We start from the raw sequence: 25063 nt of genomic DNA on the forward strand, positions 1-25063 counted from the left end.
ATCAGGCCCTGACAGTACTCGTTGGAAAGAAGGGAGGTTCTGATGGTGGCGATGGAACATGAGCTAATTTCCAATTAAATTGATTACTCGTCTGAATGTGAGTCGTCATTCATTTTCATGTTCAGTCAATGGGACATACAAGCCTCTGGGATTTAATTTCTAAGAATGACAAATTATCCACTGTCCATCGTGATTGAAAGACGGATGCAGGGTGATCCTGTGTATGCAGACCACAAGAGAGCACTCAAAGCCCATCAACCCAGAGCCACATTCCCTCTTATCAAAGATAGTGTTTGTCTTCGTTTATACAGGCAGCCCTATTATGATATTTTGCCCCATTATTGGTAATAGAGCTCATTTGACTAGTCAAAAGACCGATTAATGGAAAATAAGAATTGGATGGCCTGAGTGTACAAAACATTAGGAACACCTTTCTAATATTGAGTTGCAACCCCTTTTGCCCTCAATTCGTCAGGGCATGGACTCAAAGGTGTCGAAAGCGTTCCACAGGGATGCTGGCACATGTTGACTCCAATGCTTCCCACGGTTGTGTCAAGTTGACTGGATGTCCTTTGGGTAGTGGCCCATTCCTGATACACACAGCAGACAGGCGCTTCTACACCTGCATTGCTTGCTGTTTGGGGTTTTAGGCTGGGTTTCTGTACAGCACTTTGAGATATCAGCTGATGTACGAAGGGCTATATAAAAATAAATAATATTAGATATGAAACGGTTGAGTGTGAAAAACCCAGCAGCGTTGCAGTTCTTGACACCCTGATACCTACTACCATAACCTGTTTAAAAGGAACTTAAGTATTTTGTCTGAATGGCACACAATCCACATCTCAATTGTCTCTAGGCTTAAAAATCCTTCTTTAACCTGTCTCCTCCCCTTTATCGACATTGATTGAAGTGGATTTTTAACAAGTGACATCAATAAAGGACCATAGCTTTCACCTGGTTCGTTTCATAGAAAGAGCAAGTGTTCCTAAATGTTTTGTACACAATGCTTATCATACCAGTGACGGGTATACAAATTAGCTCTTCTAGAATACAACAGGACACTAAGCCTATTTTTTTTTTAAACGTTCTTTCCTTGAAGTAACCACTGATCCAACATAACTGGATTTGTATAAGCAACCTCTCAATTGCATTGGTTACACTATATACAAAGTATGTGGACACCATTTCAAATGAGTGGAGTTGACCACTTCAGCCACACCTGTTGCTGACAGGTGTATAAAATCGAGCACACAGCCATGCATCCTCTGAATGGCACACAATCCACATCTCAATTGTCTCTAGGCTTAAAAATCCATAGGCAAATATTGGCAGTAGAATGGCCTTAGGAAGAGCTTAGTGACTTTCAACGTGGCACTGTCAAGTCAGTTTGTAAAATGTCTGCCCTGCTAGAGCTGCCCTGGTCAACTGTAAGTGCTGTTATTGTGATGTGGAAACATCTAGGAGCAAAAACGTCTCAGCCACGAAGTGGTAGGCCACACAGGCTCTCAGAACGGGACCACCGAGTGCTAACGCATGTAGCGTGTAAAAATAGTCTGTCCTCAGTTGCAACACTCACTACCGAGTGTTGCAATATCAGCACAAGAACTGTTCGTCGGTAGCTTAATGAAATGTATTTCCGTGGCCCAGCAGCCGCACACAAGCCTAAGATCACCATGCGCAATGCCAAGCGTCAGCTGGAGAGGTGTAAAGCTTTCCGCCATTGGACTCTGGAGCAGTGGAAACGTGTTCTCTGGAGTGATTAATCACACGTCACCATCTGGGTTTGGCGGATGCCAGGAGAGCGCTACCTGCCACAATACTGTGCCAATTGTAAAGTTTGGTGGAGGAGTAATAATGATCTGGGGCTGTTTTTCATGGTTCGGGCTATGCCCCTTAGTTCCATTGAAGGGAAATAACGCTACAGCATACAATGACATTCTAGACGATTCTGTGCTTCCAACTTTGTGGCAACAGTTTGGGGAAGGCCCCTTCCTGTTTCAGCATGACAATGCGTCCTTGCACAAAGCGAGGTCCATGTCGAGATCGGTGTGGAAGAACTTGACCGGCCTGCACAGAGCCCTGACCTCAACCCCATTGAACACCTTTGGGATGAATTGGAACGCTGGCTGCGAGTCACGCCTAATCGTCTGGCCTCGCTAATACTGTTGTAGCTGAATGGAAGCAAGTCCCAGCAGCAATATTCCAGCATCTAGTGGAAAGCCTTCCCAGAAGAGTGTAGATAGTTATAGCAGCAAAGGTGGACCAACTTCATATCAATGCCCAGGATTTTGGAATGATGTTTGACAAGCAGGTGTCCACATACTTTTGGTCATGTAGTGTATGTCAGATCAGTGACTACTTCAAGGAAGGAAGCATTAGATGCTCCAGCCTCAATCTTTAAGTTCCATTCTTTCACAACAGTAGACAAAGGTTAAAGGGACAATCTGAGATTGGTACATCCAATTCGACTTCTAAATCAATTATATATAGCCATTATTTTTGAATAATGCCTTGTGAGCTTAATAACACTTACCACAATCAAAATATAAGCTTGTTTTACTCCATTGCATTCACGATAAATGCTGCAGATGTCGGTTAAATTGTAAATTACCTTATGGTGCATCGTTGACAGGCACAAGCAGAATGAATCCCAGCCCTGGTTAATCGTTTTAGTGGTTATATTGCTCCAGTCCCATTTCCTTAGCTATTTAGCAACAACAACAAAAAAGCTGTTTGAGTCCCAGATTTCCCCTTTAAGTTAACCAATACATTAACCATAGAGTTGGTGATAAACAAGACACTGGGACATGGTCGAGGTATGATTTGAACATTTATATTGTGATCTTCGGTTTATATGCAAGTAAAGACATTTAGTCTGCAATCTCCCCCCGTTTTCTTCATTTGGCTCCCAAAATCAGAAACAACACTTCAATAATTTAATGCCTACTTCAGTTTGACATACTGCAAACCAACAACCTGAAAAGGATGACATTCAATCATGAAAATGCACAGGCTCTGGGGTGAAGTTTCCCCTAGGTACAGATCTAGGATCAGCTTCCCTGCCCCCAACCATTAGCGGCAAAAACGACCCAAGATCAGCAACTAGAGCCAACTTCACCAATACAGAGCAATGTAGATACGCAAGATTAATATGACAGCATGTTGTGTGTCTAGTAGTGGTCCCTCAACATTCATGGTCCACTTGAGTTCAGCACGGGCAATTCAGCTTTGTGGTTATGGTCGCTATACTGTACCTATTGCTAACAATGGTGGGAACCGTAGCTAATGCTTTTATCAATCCAATCCAGGATGTTCACAATTCGGGAGAAGAGTGGAGAATTGGGACAAACCCTACATTGAACATAAGATGTCTACCCATTGATATCCAGGCTTATTAGGATAATAAGCACTAGCACCCTTGAAATGAAGGCATTGCTGCGAGAACACCGCCCCCTTTCTCTGCACTGCACTTTGGCAGGAGAAGCAGGAAAGTGCACTACACTGGAATGTTTAGGCCATAAAAACAGGATATAGAAAGCAACAGAGTAGAAAGCAACATTCAATTTTAATGCGAGCCAGACAGGAATTTGTGGGTTAATTTTGCCAGTCAGGTCTAGCTTAATGCTAATGACAACATAATTCAATGCTCAGTACCTTCAAGCACCAACGTGTTGCTTCAATTTTAGCCACCATGTTGAGAATAACTGAGTATATAGTAAACTGCACCTGGAGCACAGCTGTCCCCACTCTGTACATTATATTTCTATCATTTTTAGGCCATGTCATGTAACAATTTAAAGGCAGCAGGGGGCAATGGGAGGGAAGCAAGGGCTGTTACTGTACAGAAACAGAAGCAGATGTTCATTAGGCACCAAACGTTTTAGAACATGTAGCAACGAAAAGTGAATGTGTGTGTTTATTGGACAATCCAGTAAATTCCTCCCTGTTTCACAATCCGTTTTCTTCTGCTTGGTGCCTAATAAACACGACCCAGATGCAGGTCAGGTCAAACAAACACAGCACACACCCCACAGGGCCCTCGAAGACATAAACACAATATGCCTCGTGCCATTTCAGTCTTCAGTTAAGCAAAAAAATTGTTACGCATTAAATAAAACATTTATGAAAAAAATTATTTCAAGTCACAAATGTTTCCAGTTGCACAGTCATGGCTTCGTGCCTTTAGGAGGAGGGAATTTCCTTTTTTCATTTGGAGATTCTTTCGAGAGGGCAATCGTCTGAAAAAAAGGCGTCCTGATTCACGTGTCACCGAATGACAGCACAAAGAGCGAGACACTTGTAAAACATTCAGGGAATACTTAGGAAATGTTGGGAATTCGTAGCTCATTGATTAAAATAACCTCTCAGCCTATACTCTAAAGTTTTTCGATCTCATGATTTCCAATCAAATTGATTTATCCAACTAGCTTTTAAAAACTTAACAAAAAAATAAGAAAATCCTTTCATGTATTAAATTATTTCATATAAAAACAGAGGCAAAATAACAATCCCTATTACAGAGGCCTTCCATTATGGGCTGTTAACCCATTTCCCCTTCTATCTCTCGCTCTCACACACGGATGCATGTGAACACGCGCATGCACACATACACGCACACAAACGGGTCCACATACACACACACTCACCAAAGAGCGTCATGTTTTACAGCATGTCCATGCAGTACCAATGCAGAATGAATCCTAACGTCGTTATTATGGTTTTCTGATTACGTGGCACAAACATATGGCAAAGAAGAAGCGGATACATGGTTTGGCGTTTCCTTATTTACATGGTTAAGTATTCACCATCATAATCATGGAACACGAGGAGTTCAGTTTGTCAATGTCCACTGACGGTCCTGTGTGATAGATAGAAGCTCCTCTCCAAGAGAGGTAATGTAGGCATCATCCAACAGTCTCCTTTTCTACCACTCCCCTGGTCAGTGTGTCAGTTTGGTGTTGCCCCCCCTCTTGGGTGGGGCCGGAGGGGGCCCCCGCCGTAGCGTTGCATAGCCTGAGACGTTCCCCCCCGACAGCAACTCGGGTGGCGGTGGGGGCAGCGCCAACTCCATGTCGTCCATGGTGCCCGCAGCGGGTTCCAGGTTGGGACCGGAGAGGCGGGACGAGGAGAGCGAACCCTGCCGGCTCACTGACTTGCGCTTCAGAGTCCGGTTCAGGTCGTCCATGAAGTTGCCTGGCTGGGGGACGCCGTTGTTGCCGTTCCCATTGGGGGGCGAGGTGGGCAGCTTGGGAGGTGGGGACAGGGCTGGGGGAGATGGCTGGTTCCGCTGCAGCGTAGGGGGAGGGGCCTTCTTCAGGGAGCCCTTGCCCCAGGAGGAGTTGATGGTGGCGGGGGGAGGGGGACCCGGGGGGGCGGGCGGTACTTTTGGCTGGGGGTTGACCACTGCCACCTTAGGTGCCCCGACGTGGCCGTCACTGGGCAGCGGAGGAGGGGGGAAGAGATCAAAAGTCGGCGGGGGAGGGGGGAAGTCAGCGGTGGACTGGCGCTGCTGACCCACTTTGGCCTGCAGGGCCAGGTTGGCCAGGTTCAGCTTGCCTGGCTTTGGGGGCGCCGCGGGGCCGGCCGGGGAGGGGTCCTTAGAGGGAAAACTACCCAGGGGTACGGCAGGGGAGGACGGGAAGGTGGAGGGGGAAGAGGACTGGGAGGCAAACTTGCTGAGAAGGTTCCTGCGGGACTCCTGGTATTCAGCAGAGGAGTTAGACTTGATGCTGGAGGCCTTCTGGGGGGTGGCAGGCAGGGGTTTCTTGCCCCCCCAGACAGAGGAGCCCGAGGAGGAGGTGGAGGAGCCCAATGGAGATCTCTTCAGGGGCGAGCCTAGGTTGCCGGTGGGGAGAGGGGGAGGCGGAGGGGTGGGGCCAGTGATGGGAGGGGGAGGGGGAGCAGGTGGGGCAGGGCCGGTGACCGGAGCAGGTGGAGGCGGGGGAGGAGGGGGGAAAGGCAGGCTGCTCTCAGAAGGGGGTGGAGGGAACTCTGGGGCCTGTTGCTGGGCCTGTCCACCACCTGGCTGCCATCTTGGTTTGGCCTTCACCGCAGGAGGAGACAGGGGGGCTTTGGGGCTCTCAGTGTGATTGGTAGACAGTGTGGACCCTGGGAACTGGCCTGCCATCTGTTTGACCAGAGAGGTGGTGGTGGGCGGAGCCATGAAGGACAGGGGTGGCGGCTTGGAGAGGCTGTGCTGCTTGGGAAATGTGGGAGGGGGCTGGTTGGGGGTGTGGCCTATCTGTAGGCTGTGCTGCTTCTTCATTGACACCGGCGGGGGCGGTGGTGGGGGAGGAGTTGGGGCAGCAGGTGGGGTGGGAGGGAGAGGGGAAACTGGGTAGGGAGGCTTCTGGGCACCATGGTGGAGCAGAAAGCCTGGGGAGAAGGTTTTGGGTAGGGCAGTGGGGGGAGCAGCTGCGGGCGAGTACTGCTGCTGAGGAGGTGGGGGAGGAAAAGGGGGTGTCTGCACCGAGAGCTGCTGGGGAGGCGGTGGGGGAGGAGGGGGTGTCAGCACCGAGAGCTGCTGGGAAGGCAGTGGGGTAGGAGGGGGAGGAGGTGGGGGGGGAGGAGGAGGAGGAGGGGGTGTCAGCACCGAGACCTGCTGGGGAGGCGGTGGGGTAGGAGGGGGAGGTGGTGGGGGAGGAGGAGGAGGGGGTGTCGGCATCGAGAGCTGCTGGGGAGGCGGAGGCGTTGCCAGGGGCGACTCGACCAGTCTGGCAGTGGAGGGAGAGGGGCCCTGGGGGGGACCGCTGGGGAACTTCTGGGCCAGTGCCTGCTGGAGGGTGTTGGCGCCGTAGCGCGATGTACACAGACCTGGCATGGTGTCTGGGTGAAGAGGAGGGGGAGGGGGGATGTCGTTGCTCTGCGGCGGCGGTGGGATGAACTGGGGCACGACAGCCGGGGTGGGGGGCCCGAGCCGGAGTGCGGCCATGGCCGACCCCAGGGCAGGCATGGATGGTGGGGGAGGGGGAGGCGGAGGAGGCGGGACATTGATGTTGTTGACCAGCGGTTTGACAGCCGTCTGATGGGGAGGAGGCGGGGCTTGAGCTAGCACCCTTGGTGGGCTCTGGTGGTTGTTTTGCGCCCTATGGAGATTGGCGGCCTGGTGGGCGGCGTTCTGGTTCTGCAGCCGGGTGATGGTGCTGTACTTGGCGAACACGGTGGGGCCCGAGTGGTGGGGGGTGCTGCTGGCAGGCAGGGGCGGCGGGGGAGGAGGCGGCGGGGGAGGGGGCGGCGGGGGAGGTGGGGGTGGAGGGGGTACAGCTTGGTTGTAGCTGCTGCAGGGCTGTGGGGACAGCTGTTCTAGTGGTGCAGGAGAGGGCTGTGGCGGCAGGGAGGGCAAGACCTGGGTGTAACTGCTACGGATGTGGGGGGGCAGCTGTTGGGCTGGTGGAGAAAGTTGGGGGGGCAGGGAGGGTGGTGTAGGGGAGGGCAGAGAGGGCAAGACCTGGGTGTAACTACTGCGGATCTGGGGGGGCAGCTGTTGGGGTGGTGGAGGGAAAGGCTGGGGAGGCAGGACATGGGTGTAACTGCTGTGGATCTGGGGGGGAAGCTGTTGGGGTGGTGGAGGGGAGGGCTGGCGGGGCAGGCAAGGCAGGACCTGGGTGTAACTGCTGCGTATCTGGGGGGGCAGCTGTTGGGGGGGCAGCTGTTGGGGTGGCGGAGGGGAGGGCTGAGGGGACATGGACTGGGTGTAACCGCTGCGGATCTGGGGGGGCAGTTGCTGTTGAAGCAGGGGGGAGGTGCCCTCCTGTGGCTGGGGGGGTGCAGCATGGGTGTAGCTGCTGCGAGACTGGGGAGGCGGCTGCTGTTGTGGCGGCGTAGCCGACGCAGGGGGCTCCAGTTGTGGGGTCTGGCGGTGCGCAAGGACAGGGTGGGGGAGGGTGGCGCCTCTGGTGGACTCCCTCATCTGTGTGGGGACAGAAGTACACACAATGAGTACAGGATCAACATGGACCATCTGTTGATACGCAACAGTTACAGGTAAGGGTTAGGATAAGGTTTAAGGTTAGGGCTAGGGTTAACTTTAGGATAAGGGTTAGTAGATAGTGAAATTAGCCCCGGCGTTATGAGTGGGCATTAGGTGGCCTGGACCGCCCTACCGTACCTCCTTGTCCCCCCCCCTATGGAAATCAAAGGCGTCCAACTGATTTGTTCTGGCGCCGGCCCTGGTTGAAATGTTACTGATTGTAGAGCATCTACAGATGGACTGACTATCAAAATAAAGTGTTACCCTAAAGTAGAACCTTACTAGAACCAGCAGTGAGTGAAAGAAAAATTCAAGCAAAGAGAGAGGAAAAACTTGCGACCGAGACAAAAATCAACCATTTCAGTAAAAAAATCTGATGGAGACAAAGAGGAGAAAGGAGGGATGCAATGGAGAGACATATAGAGAGAAGAGAGGAAATACAAAGGAGGGATATGCTGGAGTGAAGAGGTCAAAGGGGAGAAGGACTAACCCTGGTGTTCTCCTCCATCTGCGTTCCTCTCTTCCAGGCCTCAGAGAAGATGGAGCTGACCACGCTCTGGGAGCGCCCGTGGCTGGAGGCCGTGTCCACTCCACTGTCTGACTGGCCCGAGTGGTTCGACTGGGACTCTAGGGGGACACACACACAGCCATGGAAGAGAGCCGCTAGATGCTGATCTTGGGTCATTGTTGAATTTCCCCACTAATGGTTAAGGTTAGGATTGGGCAAGGGGAAGCTGATCCTAGATCTGTACCTAGGGGGAAACTTCACCCCGGAGCATATAAACACTAGATTGCTGACCTATGCATTAGCTAACAAGAGGCTCTGAAGCCACCGAACTGCCATATTAGTACTCGCTATTTTGCAGATTTGAGTAATGGGAGTGAGTGTGTAAAAAAAAGGTGAATCCATGTGTCTATAGATAGACTCAAAGCCACAACAACTGATTCAAGATCAGAACTAGAATCAATTTACCTACTGCTTGACAGGGGTTGTGGTCAATTCCATCTGAACTCCAATTCAGAAATTGAATCAAAAAGTAGTCTTTGAAAATAATAGGATATCAATTGATTAATAGCATGTCAATCTCTTCTGAATCGACTGAATTCGAAATGACAACCAAGCTGATGCCGGATCTGTGCTTGTCTATCATAGTCCCCCAGCCACTACCATTAGGTCTCAGTGGACCACCGTGGACATGAGCAGCTGATCCCACACCAGTTAGAAGCCCTGGAAGACTGACTCACCGGGCAGACTGGCTGACCCGGAGCTGGAGCCAGAGCGGATGCTGGAGGTGGAGAGGGAGGACCAGTCGTAGGCCGCCTCCGTGCGTTTCATGGCCTCCTGGTAGTTCACATACAGCTGTTTCCCGTACTACACCACCGCCATCGTGGGGGAAAGAGAGAGGTCACAGTTGCTAATTGTTTACATCGAATGGTGTATATTTTTTTCCCCCAGTGTATTTTGGTTGCATGCTTCATGTAAATATAGGATTTAATATTGACCAAATCTTGTAACACACCATCTTTAGTTTTCGGGGAAATTAAAAAAATTAAAATAAAAGCTTTAAGTTTAGGGGACCCCTTTTGGCTTAAGAGCAAAAGTTCTATATAGCCTCTAATAGTCATGTTTGAGAGTGACGAGGAGGTTAAGGTTTACCTTGGCGATGCGAATGCCGTTGAACCATTGGTGGAGGGTCCTGACATCATCACAGCACAGATACTTGATGTACTGGGACTTTTTCTGGATCTGGGGGTGCTGAACACACAGAGACATGCGTGTTACCATGACAACACAACACATGTAGTTTCACTTCGTTCTTTGGAGGAATGGACAATATGGAATGGCCAATCAGGTCCTTCTGCTGTCCAGAAGTTTGATCCCATGGGCTAAATTGTCCTGATCAGTGGTTTTAAGTTTGTATTTTTTACAAGCTGATCATAGTGAAAAAGGAAACACATCTACATTTCCCGCTGTGTAAACACATTGCAAATAGGTTCAGGATAACTCCCCCGGAAAAAGTTGGGTAGCTGATATTCAGAGTTTAAATAGCCAAATTGATTACTCACAGGAATCAGGACTAATAAAGACAATGCAACAGACAGTTTATTTATTTATTTTTTACAAACGGTGGGCCTACCCACATGAATGGGCATTCCTAAAATTCCATTGTGGGCCACACGGTAGGCTACACCCCAGTAAGCGTGGACCGACACTGACGTATTTTTGGATCTGTCCGGACGTCTTTTTTGGGTGTTTTACAAACGGTAGGCCCACCACATAGATGGGCATCCTAAAATTCAATTTCAGGTGACACTGTGGTCTATACCTCAATAAGCAGGGACCAACACTGACACCTTTTGGATGTGTTTTTTTGGTCCTGTCCAGACGCCTTTTTTTGTGCAGTTTAAAACGGTCTGGATTTCCACGTACGTTGGTTTTTGGTCCAGTCCGGAACAAATTGAACCAATCATAGATGTCTATGTTCAGATTTTGTCCGGTCTAGACCAGCCTTGATTTGGCCCAAACATAGACAGGCTATAAATTCCATCTGTTCAACTTTCATTCAGAACCGATTTGAACATCCAGAAAATACATATTTACAACGTTCATTCAGCACCTAAATTGAACCCAACTTCAACGTCGGGAACACACAGATTTTAGACGTCTTCTCAAAGTCATTTTCCTTTCTAGTTCTATTTGAGTTTTACTGAGTGCTGCAAATATTCTGTCTAGGTGTCTGAGCAGCCATGATCGTTCCGGTAAAGATATTGATTCCAAAACCATCCTTGATAATTGCCTTTGTGCCTGTTAGTTTGACTACAGCTAAAGACAGATCAACATTAATAATATAGGAGAGTGGCGCCTTAAAACTTATTGTTGGTGTTTTTCAGGGGTTGTGTGATTTTAAAAAGAAGTGGCGTGGAGACAAACGATCTTTCCAGTATGCAGATCGTAATGGTCCTATTAAGTGGACAGGGCATTGGTGTTAAGACCTCACAGGATGGCATTACCCAGACCACATCCACTCACACAGCAGATCCATCTTAATGGGCTTGTCCAGGCTCACCGCAACATCTCTACTCTAAAAATGTGCCACCCCTTGTCTAAAAATGAGTCCCTAATCAATTCTCCACAAGAAGCAGAAGTGGAGTGTTCCATTAGGTGAAAGGGAGGAGGGGGGTTTGGCTTACCTTAAGGGCCAGGCAGTAGTCTGTGGGGGCCTTGTACTTGCTGCGGTAGTCTTGGCCGTAGTACACATTAACGTGGTCCAGCTGTAGAAAGCATACCAGGTCCCGGGAGGCCTATATAGAAGGAGAGACAGGATTCATATCTTTAGATATGATTGGTTATATCATTAATTGCAAGGGTACTCAAATACTATTTGATAAGGTCCGGTCACACAATTTCCTAGGTGGCAAAGGTCCGGATGGATATTGTTGTTTATCGGCATAGCAACAAACCCCCACTCGGACCACCTTCCAACATTGGGGAACATCCCCCCCCCCCCCCCCGCGCATCTATTTCTACTGGCACAAGCACCGTTCATGACACAAACGGTTCACACCCCTCTTGTTGGTGGAGAGAATGTTGCAACGTTAAAACCTATTTCCTGCAATTCAAACATTAAGTCATGGGGTGCAAAGACAGTTTTGCAGTTTTAAAGCACATTTTCTTGCAATTCTATACATTTTGCCATGTCTAATGTGTATTCATGTGATATTTAGTGACATGAAAATTACAACAATATCTATGGGCTACAAAAACGAAATAAAATTGTTAACCGACATGGGCTAGTTGATCTGGACATTTCTAGCTCTCTAAAGGTATATAATGACTAACATGACAAGAGGAAGTGATGATACACTACCCAATTTCCAAATTGCACCTTGTGCATTCCACTATTACAAGCGAGTTTAAAGCCGGACTGAATTCCTTTTTTTATTTTTTAGTTTGGGAACAACTGCTCTAAGGTCTGTCAGTGAATGACGAGAGGAAAACTGCCCATGCAATACCACATTTCTAAATACTTCTTGTGCCGTCTACTATTGCAACTCTCAACAGCAGTTCAAGTTAAAAGGCCGACCGATTTTCGCAAAAACTTTAAATAAATAAATTGTCCGAGGCTTTAGACTAGAGAAGTCTATATGGAGGGAGAAAGAGGAGAGTGAGTAGAGATATACTCAGCAAAAAAAAGAAACATCCCTTTCTCAGGACCCTGTCTTTCAAAGATAATTCGTAAAAATCCAAATAACTTCACAGTTCATCATTGTAAAGGGTTTAAACACTGTTTCCCATGTTTGTTCAATGAACCATAAACAAGTAATGAACATGCACCTGTGGAACGGTCGTTAAGACACTAACAGCTTACAGACGGTAGGCAATTATGGTCACAGTTATGAAAACTTAGGGCACTAAAGAGGCCTTTCTACTGACTCAAAAACACCTAAAGAAAGATGCACAGGGTCCCTGCTCATCTGCGTGAACGTGCCTTAGGCATGCTGCAAGGAGGCATGAGGACTGCAGATGTGGCCAGGGCAAGAAATTGCAATGTCCGTAATATGAGACGCCGAAGACAGCGCTACAGGGAGACAGGACAGACAGCTGACCGTCCTCTGAGTGGCAGACCACGTGTAACAACACCTGCACAGGATCAGTACATCCGAACATCACACCTGCAGGACAGGTACAGGATGGCAACAACCACTGCCCGAAGTACACCAGGAGCGCACAATCCCTCCATCAGTGCTCAGACTGTCCGCAATAGGCTGAGAGAGGCTGGACTGAGGGCTTGTAGGCCTGTGGTAAGGAAGGTCCTCACCAGACATCACCGGCAACAACGTCATCTATGTTGCACAAACCCACCGTCGCTGGACCAGACAGGACTGGCAAAAAGTGCTTTTCTCTGACGAGTCGTGGTTTTGTATCACCAGGGGTGACGGTCGGATTCGTGTTTATCGTCGAAGGAATGAGCGCTACACCGAGGCCTGTACTCTGGAGCGGGATCGACTTGGAGGTGGAGGGTCTGTCATGGTCTGGGGCGGTGTGTCACAGTATCATCAGACTGAGCTTGTTGTCATTGCAGGCAGTCGCAACGCTGTGCGTTACAGGTAAGACATCCTCCTCCCTCATCCTGACATGACCCTACAGTATGACGATGCCACCAGCCATACTGCTCGTTCTGTGCGTGATTTCCTGCAAGACAGGAATGTCAGTGTTCTGCCATGGCCAGCGAAGAGCCCAGATCTCAACCCCATTGAGCACATCTGGGACCTGTTGGATAGGAGGGTGAGGGCTAGGGCCATTCTCCCCAGAAATGTCCGGAAACTTGCAGGTGCCTTGGTGGAAGAGTGGGGTAACATCTCATAGCAAGAACTGGAAAATCTGGTGCAGTCCATGAGGAGGAGATGCACTGCAGTACTTAATGCAGCTGGTGGCCACACCAGATACAGACAGTTAATTTTGATTTGACCACCCTTTGTTCAGGGACACATTATTCAATTTCTGTTGGTCACATGTCTGTGGAACTTCAGTTTATGTCTCAGTTGTTGAATCTTGTCATGTTCATACAAATATTTCCAATGTTAAGTTTGCTGAAAATAAACTCAGTTGACAGTGAGGACGTTTCATTTTTTGCTGAGTTTATATTGACATATAATTGATTATATGATATTGGTTACAGGCGGGCCAAGGCCCATGTCTAGAGGCCAAACTGGTTTGTTAAGGTATTAATGTAAGTAGAGGTTGAAATACGCACTGTTTTGCCAACACACAGTGACAGGCTTTTAGTGTTGTGCGTGTGTCTGTTGCAACAACTCAACGTGCCAAATCTTATCAGATTTCTGGTTCATTCACTGCAGAATTAACACCCCACAAGGTGGCATTGTATATACATAAAAAAAGGAGACAACTGATGGGATAATCAGAGAGGACAAGAAAGAGAATACAGAAACGGTGTGGGAGTGGGACAAAAAATACGATTTGAACCTCTACTAACCCCAACGCAATGGGAAAACGCTTTGAAAAATACAAGTCCAAGGTTAACTTCTGAACACAACCCTGGGTTAAAAGCTAAAGCATATACACACACACACAACACGGGGCTGCAGTTGAGAAATATTGGTCTCGGGGGGTAACCAATGACCCATGATGCAATAGGAGAGGAGGCACATGCTCGGTCGATCCCGGTGGAGTCATATCCCGAAACAGGAAATACCAGAGAGATGGTGTAGATCTGTTTCTCATTAACTGACAACATGTGAACCGAATACACACGATCAGGGACACACACACACACACACACACACACACAGGGTTAATTTTAAACACTTTTTACATCAGCAGTTGTCACAAAGTGGTTATGATCGACGTAGTCAGTGGGTGGCTCACCTTAGCTTTGCCTTTGGGCACGTAGTAGATCCCTGATGCGCGCAGCAGGAAGTATCGTTTCTTCCACGACTTCTTCCCGTCATCCTTCAGCCATAGGATTCCCTCTATTTCTGGTACCGAAACCGAGCTGCCACAGAAACACTCCTGCACAAACACATCATTATTAGTGTAATCAAAGGGCGGGGGGCGAGAGAGATGTGGGTGGTAGATTGGGAGAGACTGTGTGAGTGAGCATGTATGTCTCACCTCCAGTAGGGCCTCTTTATTCCTATCGGCCATTTCAGAGGTCTCCTTCCTCCCCAACAAGTAGTTCTGTAAATAAGTGGGGAAAATAGAGAGAACGAGGCAAGGAAAGCAAAGGAGAATTAGACATGAGTTGAAAACAGCAGATCACACACACTCCTCCAGGCAAGCTGGCTCACCTAGCCTTCTCATGTCCAATGCATTATTCAGTCGTTTATTGCCAGAGCTGTGACCTACTTCTTAAAAACACACACTCAAGGGCTCTTAGCAGGCATAAGAAATGTGTATACTCCACACTAAAGCTGTGCGAGTAGTGTACACACAACACATTGGGAGGGTTTCCTAGTTCCTACCTGGGGGTTCTTGAAGAGGGCATATTTCTCGATGCGCTCGATGAACATCAGTTTGTTATGGCTGTCTCTGGTCCAATTCAGTAGGTTCTCCACCAAGTTCTCATGGTCCTCAAAGATCCGCTCTGAGGACAGAAAGAGCGAGGGAGTGTGTGTGTGAAACATGATTCAATCCGGACTAAGCATACCCTGGTCACTATAGAAGGAAAAGGGCGCTATGTGTGACGCAGCTTAAATAACCACGCTGCCTGCGCCTAAACACGAGTGCTTCGTCTAGCATTATAAAGGCTGGGCGCCCATACCTGCCTCACGCCGTCAGACAGATCAACAGTTACAGAGGCACTCTAGGGCAGTCTTGAAAACACAAACGGATACAATACGAGCTACTACCTAGACTACCTAACACTACAAGCCGACACTGTCCGAGTGTCCACGTTTGTCTCAGTGGCACAGTACTTCCCCAGTATGCCTCACTCCCCCCCCCCCCCCAGTATATCCACCAGTATCATCCTCAATATCGCACTCGCCCCCAGGGTCCTCCAGTATCTTCTCAAGTATCTCCCCAATATCTGACCTCTCCCCCCCAGTATATTCCCAGTATCTGTCTGACAGTATATCCATACCCATTTGCAGCTCGTTGATGGTCTCCACCAGTGCCCAGTCGGGGCTGTAGCCACAGTGGGACTTGTCCAGCAGGCTGTCCAGCACCTGTCTGACAGTCTGTCTCTCATCCACCATCACGGTCTTGGAGCTCTCGTCCGACATGTGCACCCGGATCACCAGCTGAGGAGGACGACGAAGAGGGATGAGGAGAAAGAGGCGGCGGAAGAGGTGCAGAACATTCAGGCTCTTTGTATGGAACGGTTCTCACACTAGCCTGAGTGCCAGGCTCTTTGTATGGAACAGTTCTCACACTAGCCTGAGTGCCAGGCTCTTTGTATGGAACAGTTCTCACACTAGCCCGAGTGCCAGGCTCTTTGTAAGGAACAGTTCTCACACTAGCCCGAGTGCCAGGCTCTTTGTAAGGAACAGTTCTCACACTAGCCTGAGTGCCAGGCTATTTGTATGGAACAGTTCTCACACTAGCCTGAGTGCCAGGCTATTTGTATGGAACAGTTCTCACACTAGCCTGAGTGCCAGGCTCTTTGTATGGAACAGTTCTCACACTAGCCTGAGTGCCAGGCTCTTTGTATGGAACAGTTCTCACACTAGCCTGAGTGCCAGGCTGTTTGTGCCACCGTGCCAAACCTCTGGTCATAACGAATGTTTTGGCTTGAGAATGACGGCAATGGAGTTAGCAAGAACTTAACCTCGTCCACCAGCTGGCTCCCTCTCGGTTGAACTGTCGAGTTTTACAGCGCCTCAGAACAGGACTTGACCGAAAGTCTATGGCAGGAGCGGACTAAACAACCGCTGGTTTTGAATTGGCTGATCTATTAGTCCATCACCATCTAGCATAACCCCTAACTCCCCCCTACATTGTAGACTTCAAAGGACGTGAGTTTGGAAAGTCTGAAAGTACATACCTTAGAAATAGTTCACACATAACAACGTTATACGCCCTAACAAATGGGTCTTCCCCCAAATAATATGGTCAATGTGATAAAACGTTTATTTTGATTGGCAATTTGCAATTTTTCATCGAATACAAGTCCCATCTAATACAAGTCCCATCTAATACAAGTCCCATCTAATACAAGTCCCATCTAATACATCTAATACAAGTCCCATCTAATACAGCTGAAGCAGCCTCGCTCTCTCTCCTGCCTCAATTTTTAAAATCACACCCCTTTCAAGTCACACTTTGTTGCACAGTGTTACCAGGCTCTATGCACCAGATACTTGAGCCTGGGGACGAGGTCAGCAAGAGCATAAACAGATCTTGGACCAGGCTACTTCATAACATAATTGTTGATATGAAATCAATAAGAGGGATGTTTCCATGCCCCCAGGACCACTATTGAGGATGTAATTTGAACCAGTGATATCAAATCAAATGTATTTATATAGCCCTTCGTACATCAGCTGATATCTCAAAGTGCTGTACAGAAACCCAGCCTAAAACCCCAAACAGCAAGCAATGCAGGTGTAGAAGCATGTAGAAGATATGCCACAGCGTGGAGTATGGTGTCACGACATGATGGTTAAAATGCAGGCTGCACCTGAAATGGCACCCTATTCCCTATATAGTGCACTACTTTTGACCAGAGCCTTCATACAGAGAATAGGGTGCCATTTTGGATACAGCCACAGTGTATTTACCAAGTGGATCTAAAAAGGTCATGGCTCCAAAGACTGAAACAGTCTTCAAATGAACTTAGTCCTGTCTCCATGCTGCCATCTAGAAAACATTTCTAAAGTATACAATGTTCAACCAATTCAGGCCTCTGTTCTGCTGCAGTCCTAGTCTCCAGCGCTGGTTTGGTCCATTGACTGCACCCCATAGGCTTAACCTTATCTGAGACCACTGCGACAAAATCCCCCTTGTGACACAACCGGGCTCCCATAGCCCCAGCAGTGAGAGTCTAGGCGGCAGGTAGCCTAGCAGTTAGAGAGGTGGGTTAGTAATCAAAAAGGTTGCTGGTTCAAATATCAGAGCCAACAAGGTGAAAAATCTGTCAATGTGCCTTTGAGCAAGGCACTTAACCCTAATTTGTTCCAGGGGCGCCGTACTTCTAATGGCTGACCCTGTAAAATAACATTTCACTGCACCTAATCTGGTGTATGTGACAATAAAAATGTTTTTGTTGTTGTGTGTACGTGCTTATGAGCGTGTGTGACATGGTAGGGAGTAAAAAACAGCAAGCACCCACGGAAGTGCCCAGTAATCCCCTTCCACAGGGACTACAGCATCCAATCACTAAGTTAGTAGAGCCGATCAAATAGATCGCTAAACCAAACTGTAGCCAGGAAGCGACTGTGCCCTAGACATGGGCATCCATTAAGTTTGACCTACATCCACAGTCATGGGTTTAGTCCCAAATGGCACCCTTTTGGTCAAAAGTCATGCACTATATAGGGAATAGGGTTCCATTAGGGATGCTTCCATAGACCCCCCCACCCTAAAAAAATCCTCCCATTCTAAATCATAGGAGTCCAAAATCTGCCCTCCTAAAAACAAATCTAAAATCCAAGCCTCTAGCAAAGTGGAGGTGTAATCGGTTTCAATACAACGTTCAATCTTTGCTGCATTTTATATTGCAATACGGTAATATAGAGCAAATTCAACAACACACACAGTTTCAAAGCAAGATTCACAAAATGTCACATATTTTTCTGTGTTCTATACATTTAACATACTATATCTACCGTGGTGAAAACACCAACATATTTGAAAAGGGCACAATTGTTGCATGCTAATATCTTGTGCATTTTGTTGGGCTCAAACAGCTGGCTCAATCAGTCAGGGTGGGTCTGCTCTCTCCATAATGTACTGGGAGAAAAAAAAAAAACACTGTGTTCAATGGAGCTGTTTCATTCAGAGCAGTTGCACTTCATTCAAGCTCACTCACACTGGTGAACTGGTCCGATGGGCTGAAATGGTGCCTGGTGTGGCTCACAGAACCAATTCACTGACTGGAACACAATGCAAAGGACCCCAGTTGTTCACGAAAACAAGACTTGTTTAAATCAACCCAAAGAATAAGCAGTCTTACGGATGCCAGTGCAAAATGTCTGATTGTCTCTCATTCTCTGTCTCTTTCAGAGGCACACACTGCAGTGACCTATTTTCACAGCGCTTCACTGCAGCTCTCTGAATGAAGTCAGTTCACGCAGTGAATCTGAAGCAGATATGGAGGAGAGGATCTTAGGGAACTATGTATCCCAATGGGAATGTAAAGCACATACTGTGGAAAAACAGGTGTAGAAAAACACAGTGTATACTGTGGGTTAGGTCAGAACTTAGGGTTGCAAAATTCTGGTCACTTTCAATAAATTCCCTGCTTTTACAGAAGTCCTGGTTGGAGGTCTTCGGATTTCCTGCTTATTTCCTCCTGATTCCAGAAATCCTCCAACCGGTATTTTGGGAAAAACCAGATAATTTATTGAAAGTTCCAGGAATTTTGCAACCCTAGTCAGAACCTTACCTTTTTGACTTGCGCCTCCTTGATCTTCTCCAGGGCCACTCGGATCTTCTCGGCCTTCACTTTGGCACCCTGCTCCTCCTACAGACACACAGCAACAGTTAACACACACACACAGGCAATGGTCAAACACATACATGCACAAAAACCAACAGGAGCCTTCAATACTGAGCCAACCTCCTCCTCTATCACCTTCTCCTACTCGTTCCATACCTCTCCTCATCATAGGGCAGACAGTTCAGTTGATGCCCTCTGAACTCCATTTGACAGAGTGAGACCAACACCTCACATATCACTTTCTACCTCTCAGTCAGCCAGAGATGCGTAATCGTATACATACTGTGCATTCCATCAATGGCACTGGAATCGTTTACCTGGCCCCTCCAGCAAGACGCCATCACCTCCATCTCTGGTAGCCACCACAACACAGAAGGCGTGTGTCCTCACACACAGATCAGCCCAACACTTCCGACTCCAACCCAACGGTAGATTGCCCTAAATCACCAGTGCTCCATTGGTAAAAAATGAGGGGGAAAAAAGCGCTCAAAGATGGCCGCTCTTTCATCCCTTTCTCCCCATTATCGTCCTCTCGCTCTTTCTCTCTACTAGAGCAGCAGCCGAGGTGTGGATTTCCCTTTGGTCTCGCTACACGGTGGATGGGAGACAATAGTGGAGGATTCCCCAAACGGCAAGAATCTGCAGATGATATGAAGTTGGGTCCTAAAAGTATGCGTTTCCTCCACAACAAAACAAAAAACCAAAGACACTTACATAGTATATAGAGAAAGCCTAGATACTACAAAAACAAATTGATTTTCCCGATGTTGGAATGTCACCATTCCAAAATCCCGATCTTCTCCTTCCAAGACCCTATCGAGTCAAGATGAATGGCAGAAAGCAATGTATTTAAGAAAAGGAAATAAGAACAAGAGCGAAGGAGAGATATTTGTTTAAGTCCTTCGGGAGTAACTGAGACCAATGCAAAGCGACTTCAACCTGCTTCCACTCACAGACTACAGCCAGGAAAGCAAGACCGGAGTGGAGTGTGAGAGTACAGGCTCCTTGGCATACACACACGTACTCTACGCACAGGATGAGCACCACTAACCCCTCTAACTCAGAGAGACTGGGAGGCGAGACGCCCCTCCCCCTTCCATCCTTCCACATTCTCTTGTTTCCCCCCTCTCTGTCTCCCCACTCTCTCTGTGGAACAGCTGCGGAGTCCTGGGAGCGTGCCCAATCGCCGAGCCATAATCCCCATACAAACAGGAGAACCCCTTCACCGGCTGGCGACAGAGAGGACCCCTCTGTCCCGTCACCCAATCACAATGTGTACCCGCTCTCCTCTCACCAACCAAGGGGACCCATTCGCCAGAACCTCTTCCCCCTTATCTAATCAGTGCAGGGTAGCTGACCCCCCGCCCCCGGATAACAGTAAACAGGGTATTAGAGGAGTGGGGCAGTGAATATTTGGAGGGGGGGGGTGTTGTGGTATTAAGATCCAAGCCTCTTATCTGGGCACCCCATCCTTGACCCAGACTACCTTTCTGCATGAGAGGCAGGGGTAATGCAAGAAACGCACTGTTTGGCCAACACGCAGTGTGGAGTGTGTTTGTATGTGTGTGTAAGGGTTCAAAGGACCAATGGAGGATTACAATATGGAGTCAATCCCAGTCACACTGTTAATTTAGCTTTTGGACTTCCATCCAGAGAGACCGCAAAACCTCTTCTCCAAGCCGCCCGCCCCCGCCTCTACAGCACTTTGCTTCCTGCATCCTCCTCGGTAAATACTGGAAACTAGATACCCCTCCGTCTCTACTGTAGGCACTTTCCTACTGCATTTTCACAGGATTCCATGGAGGCTGAATTCAAAACAGGATTTTCTGCTGCGCCTATAAAAAGCCGGTCTCGCTATTTCCCTTTGAAGTTTGACCCTCTTTCCCTTTCTCTTGTTCCCCTCCCTCTCTCCCTCATCATCCCTCTGTACTTCGTTGTTCTATTCTGACTCATGAAGCAGGAGAGAAGGGATAGTGTGGTGAAACGGCAACCCTTTCTTTCCCTCGCACTCTCGCCGTCTCTGTGTAAAAGTGTAGTGTAACACTGACATACAAACCCTCCCATTGCCACAAACACCTCAGGCACTCTCGCTCTCCCTCTAAACCCATTTACATGGCATTCTGAATACAGACATGGACGGACGGCTTGAAAACAGCTCATAAACAAATAGCCTTGTGCAACATGGGACTATAATAACTCCATAATTAGTCCATAATTAGTCTATTAAATCATACGGCCCCAGGTCCTAGCCATGAAATTTTGCGTTTGCATGTGTGTTTAATAATTTGAGATACTATGTCAGAAGACATACAGATGTGTGTCTCCTCCTACCCACAATCCTCCAGGTGTTGGCATCCAAAATATTCGAATGAGCAGAAATACAGTTAGCGTCCCCCCGAGAATGACTGCATAATTACGTTCCCATACATTATGATAATTTAGGCCTTCCGTATGAATTAAAAAGTGCTTGACGAATTTGTTTTGAGTCTTTTGTGTAGAGATAATTGTTTATTAACAGATGTACTAATATGTCAGATGGCCTTGGCTAGCGTTTGCGCTAATAAAGGAAAGCTGAAAACAAACGCTCTTGGGTCTGTGCATCCAAAACAATGTTGAAGCATCACAATAGAGAGATTTGTCAAAATGTTGCCTCCTGGGTGGCGCAGTGGTTAAGGGCGCTGTACTGCAGTGCCAGCTGTGCCACCTGGGTTCGCGCCCAGGCTCTGTCGTAACCGGCCGCGACCGGGAGGTCCATGGGGTGATGCACAATCGGCATAGCGTCGTCAGGGTTTGGGAGGGTTTGGCCGGTAGGGATATCCTTGTCTCATCGCGCACCAGCGACTCCTGTGGCGGGCCGGGCGCAGTGCACGCTAGCCAAGGTTGCCAGGTGCATGGTGTTTCCTCTGACACATTGGTGCGGCTGGCTTCCGGGTTGGATGCGCGCTTATTTAAGAAGCAGTGCGGGTTGTGTATCGGAGGACGCATTACTTTCAACCTTCGTCTCTCCCGAGCCCGTACGGGAGTTGTAGCGATGAGACAAGATAGTAACTACTAACAATTGGATACCACGAAATTGGGGAGAAAAGGGGGGTAAAATTGTATTTTTTTGCCATTTACAGCATTGACAGAAATACAGTATATCTCCATTCTTCACCCTGGAATACAGTATCTATCACTACTGCTCCCTGTGTATCCCAGGACGAGCACTTGGCTCAGCGGCTTTTGTTTTGAAGGCAAAATAAATCATGATCGAAAGTGGCCAACTTTTACAATCCACCAAAGTCAACATCTGACACACAACCATCAAACAAATGCCAAGAATGTACTTTACTGTGCAAAGCTGTGGGGAGGGAGGGGAGAAGGGGTTCTAGATTAAAGATGATGGATAAATAAACACACATGATAGAGAGAGAGAGAAAAAGAGAGCGAAGGAAGAGTGGAGCACCGAGAGGGGGAGAGAGCGACCCTCTTTTCTAACCCGAAAGAGGATTAGGCCGATTCAAATTAAACAGGCCAGCTATTTGAGACAAATATCTTAAACATACTACACTGCTCCTTATTTTCTTCATGGAAATTTCCCTGTGTCATTTCACTGCACCAGACCAGTCAGTCATCTATAAAATGACCGGGCTTGTTATTTCTCTTTAGCTTTGGAGAGGAGGGCTCAGGTCAAATCCATTGACGTTTTCAGCTAAGTAACAATGTCAAAGTCTCAGCTCCTGTTGGTTTCAGGATCATGCTTACCATACCAGACAGGGTTGGGGTCAATTCCATGAACATTGTCTCAATTCAGTAAGAAACAATAAAGAACATTGGAATATGAATTTCTGTTAACTTCCTGGATTGATCTAATTGAAATGGAATCGACACCAACCTTGATACCAGTGTTTCTCAACCTTTTTTGGACCAGGGAGCTGCAAGCTACTGTTCACGTATGTAAAATAACCATTCTTCCCTGGTTGACCACTTCCATTAAACCGAGCACTGGAAAGTTGACCAAATCAGTGTCCGACAACTAACCGCCTGAGGGACCGGTAAGCAACATCCTAAGGACCAGACCCGGCCCGTGGACCGCAGGTTGAGGAACACTGGTTTATACCATAGCATTAGTGGCTCACACATCAAAGACTTCATAATATAAAAGGGAGCGTTCAGTCACACACACACACACACACACACACACACATCTAGCTCCATTTCTCTAAGCTCAGGCACATATCAACCAGCATCGACGCACACAGGCATGCAGTCATGCTCCAGACCTAGTGCAACTGAACACAGCCCATTTGTATGGGGTTATTATAAAACAACACTCCAGATTTGGGTCAAACGCATGTCACGTACTTTCAAATTCAACTCAGGAAAAGTATGGTCGGTAGGTGTGCTTGGTTTTGCACTTTTGGGATTATGTTGGTTCTATTGTCCCAGGCAAATCAAGTCAAGAACATTTGAAAGTATTTTACATAAGTGTATATTGACCCAGGTCTGTCTGCAAGACTGTCATGACAGTGAAGTTAGATAGAGTGCAAAACTGTACTGAGCCGCAGTGCCAGTTACCTACCCTACATTTCTTTCCCCCTACCAGAGGAAAGGAGGGCAGGTAATAAAATGGACACATCGGCACAGGGAGGAACACGAGAAAAATAAAATGGACAAAGGAGGGATATAAGCAGGGGGCTGCATACAGGAGAAAGGCGAGAAAAGAAAGCTACGGAAGGATGAGAGAGAAGTGAAACAAGCCAAATCAGGTCAATCGAGCATTGTGGGTGGGTGTTGGCACTGTGGGAGGAGCTTAGGGAGATGGTAAAGAAGTGTAGTTCAATCACAAGCAAGCATAAGCAAGCGAATGAGGCGTCACCTTGGTCAGCAGGTGAGAAGGCTTTCCTGCAATGCTTTTCAGAATGAGGGACGTTTCTCTGTCCAGATAAGAGTGCTTGGTGGCGCAGAGGTGAGGAGAGAAACAGATAAGACAGTCAGGGCAATGATTCTCAATGGCTCATTAAAAATGCTTTTGAAAGGGGGGGGGGGGGGGGTTAAAGTGTGGAAGCAAGAGAGGTCCAAAAGTTGGCGCATTGTTTGTGGTGGTAGTCATATTAGATCGCTGTGGATGGGGAAGAGAGACGATTTATCAAAAGCACATTTTCTAAAGATTATACTGCTGTGATTACTGAAGTTGATTGCTAATACCCACCTGTACACAATCACACACCTACTGTATACTACATACAGGTCTTGCTTTTTCTCCAGCACGCGCGCGCACACGCACACACACACACACACACGCACACACACACACACACTTACAGTGTCCAGATCCACTTCACCCTCCCGTGAGGTGAAGTCAAGCTGCCGTCTGGCCGGCTTACCATTGGCCCGTCGCAGTAGTGAGGCATGCTGGGAAATGGGGAGGTGCATTATGGGTGCAGAGAGGATGCAAACACACACAAACAGTAAACATGCAAGGGGACGGGGGAAGGTGCACTTTATTCAAGTAGGCGTTAAGCTCTCTTTCTCCATTTAAAATGTTCACATTATCCTTTCAACACCTTACCTTCCACTTATTCAATCTCTCCATCGCATACTGATTCTATATGTGGTCATGTGTGGCGCTAGCAATGCCAGGGTGTGGGTTCAAATAGTGACAACATACTACATACTGTATGTATGCAGGCACTGTTCTGTTAGTCGCTTCGGATAAAAGCCTCTGCTAAGTGGCATATATATTTTCTCCTTTCCATCTTGTAAACCTAAACTAAGTTCCCGTACTTAAGTCAAGCAGGTTGAGTTTACAGCAAAACGGGTACAGTAGATACATTGTAATCCATATCACACATGCAGACTTCAGTGATTACAATGATTACAATGCATTCACTGTACTGTAAATGTATACTACCCATGTTTCCAATGGGTAGTATACACACACACACACACACACACACACAACATTGCGTGTTACACGGATAGCAAA

At 47.7% G+C, this 25063-nt stretch overlaps 1 protein-coding gene across 9 annotated transcripts in view; it reads right to left on the reverse strand.

Moving 5' to 3' along the window:
* Window positions 1–2814: 2814 nt before the first annotated feature.
* Window positions 2815–25063, reverse strand: part of raph1b (Ras association (RalGDS/AF-6) and pleckstrin homology domains 1b) — a 77711-nt gene continuing 55462 nt past the window's right edge. For 2 of the 9 annotated variants that reach the window (XM_036952458.2, XM_036952459.2), the window contains 12 exons: window positions 24400–24489; window positions 23954–24028; window positions 19042–19119; window positions 15577–15736; window positions 14957–15078; window positions 14607–14672; window positions 14361–14504; window positions 11165–11275; window positions 9630–9728; window positions 9218–9344; window positions 8463–8599; window positions 2815–7912 (listed from right to left, as the gene is read on the reverse strand). In XM_036952458.2, coding sequence (XP_036808353.2) covers window positions 4943–7912; window positions 8463–8599; window positions 9218–9344; window positions 9630–9728; window positions 11165–11275; window positions 14361–14504; window positions 14607–14672; window positions 14957–15078; window positions 15577–15736; window positions 19042–19119; window positions 23954–24028; window positions 24400–24489 — 4179 coding nt within the window. In that variant the 3' untranslated portion in view covers window positions 2815–4942. The other 7 variants (XM_036952461.2, XM_090208287.1, XM_036952462.2 and 4 more) reach the window with 5 other exon arrangements.

Source organism: Oncorhynchus mykiss, chromosome 18, assembly GCF_057628025.1.
Source record: "Oncorhynchus mykiss isolate SJ-2025 chromosome 18, ASM5762802v1, whole genome shotgun sequence".
Lineage (NCBI taxonomy): Eukaryota > Metazoa > Chordata > Actinopteri > Salmoniformes > Salmonidae > Oncorhynchus > Oncorhynchus mykiss.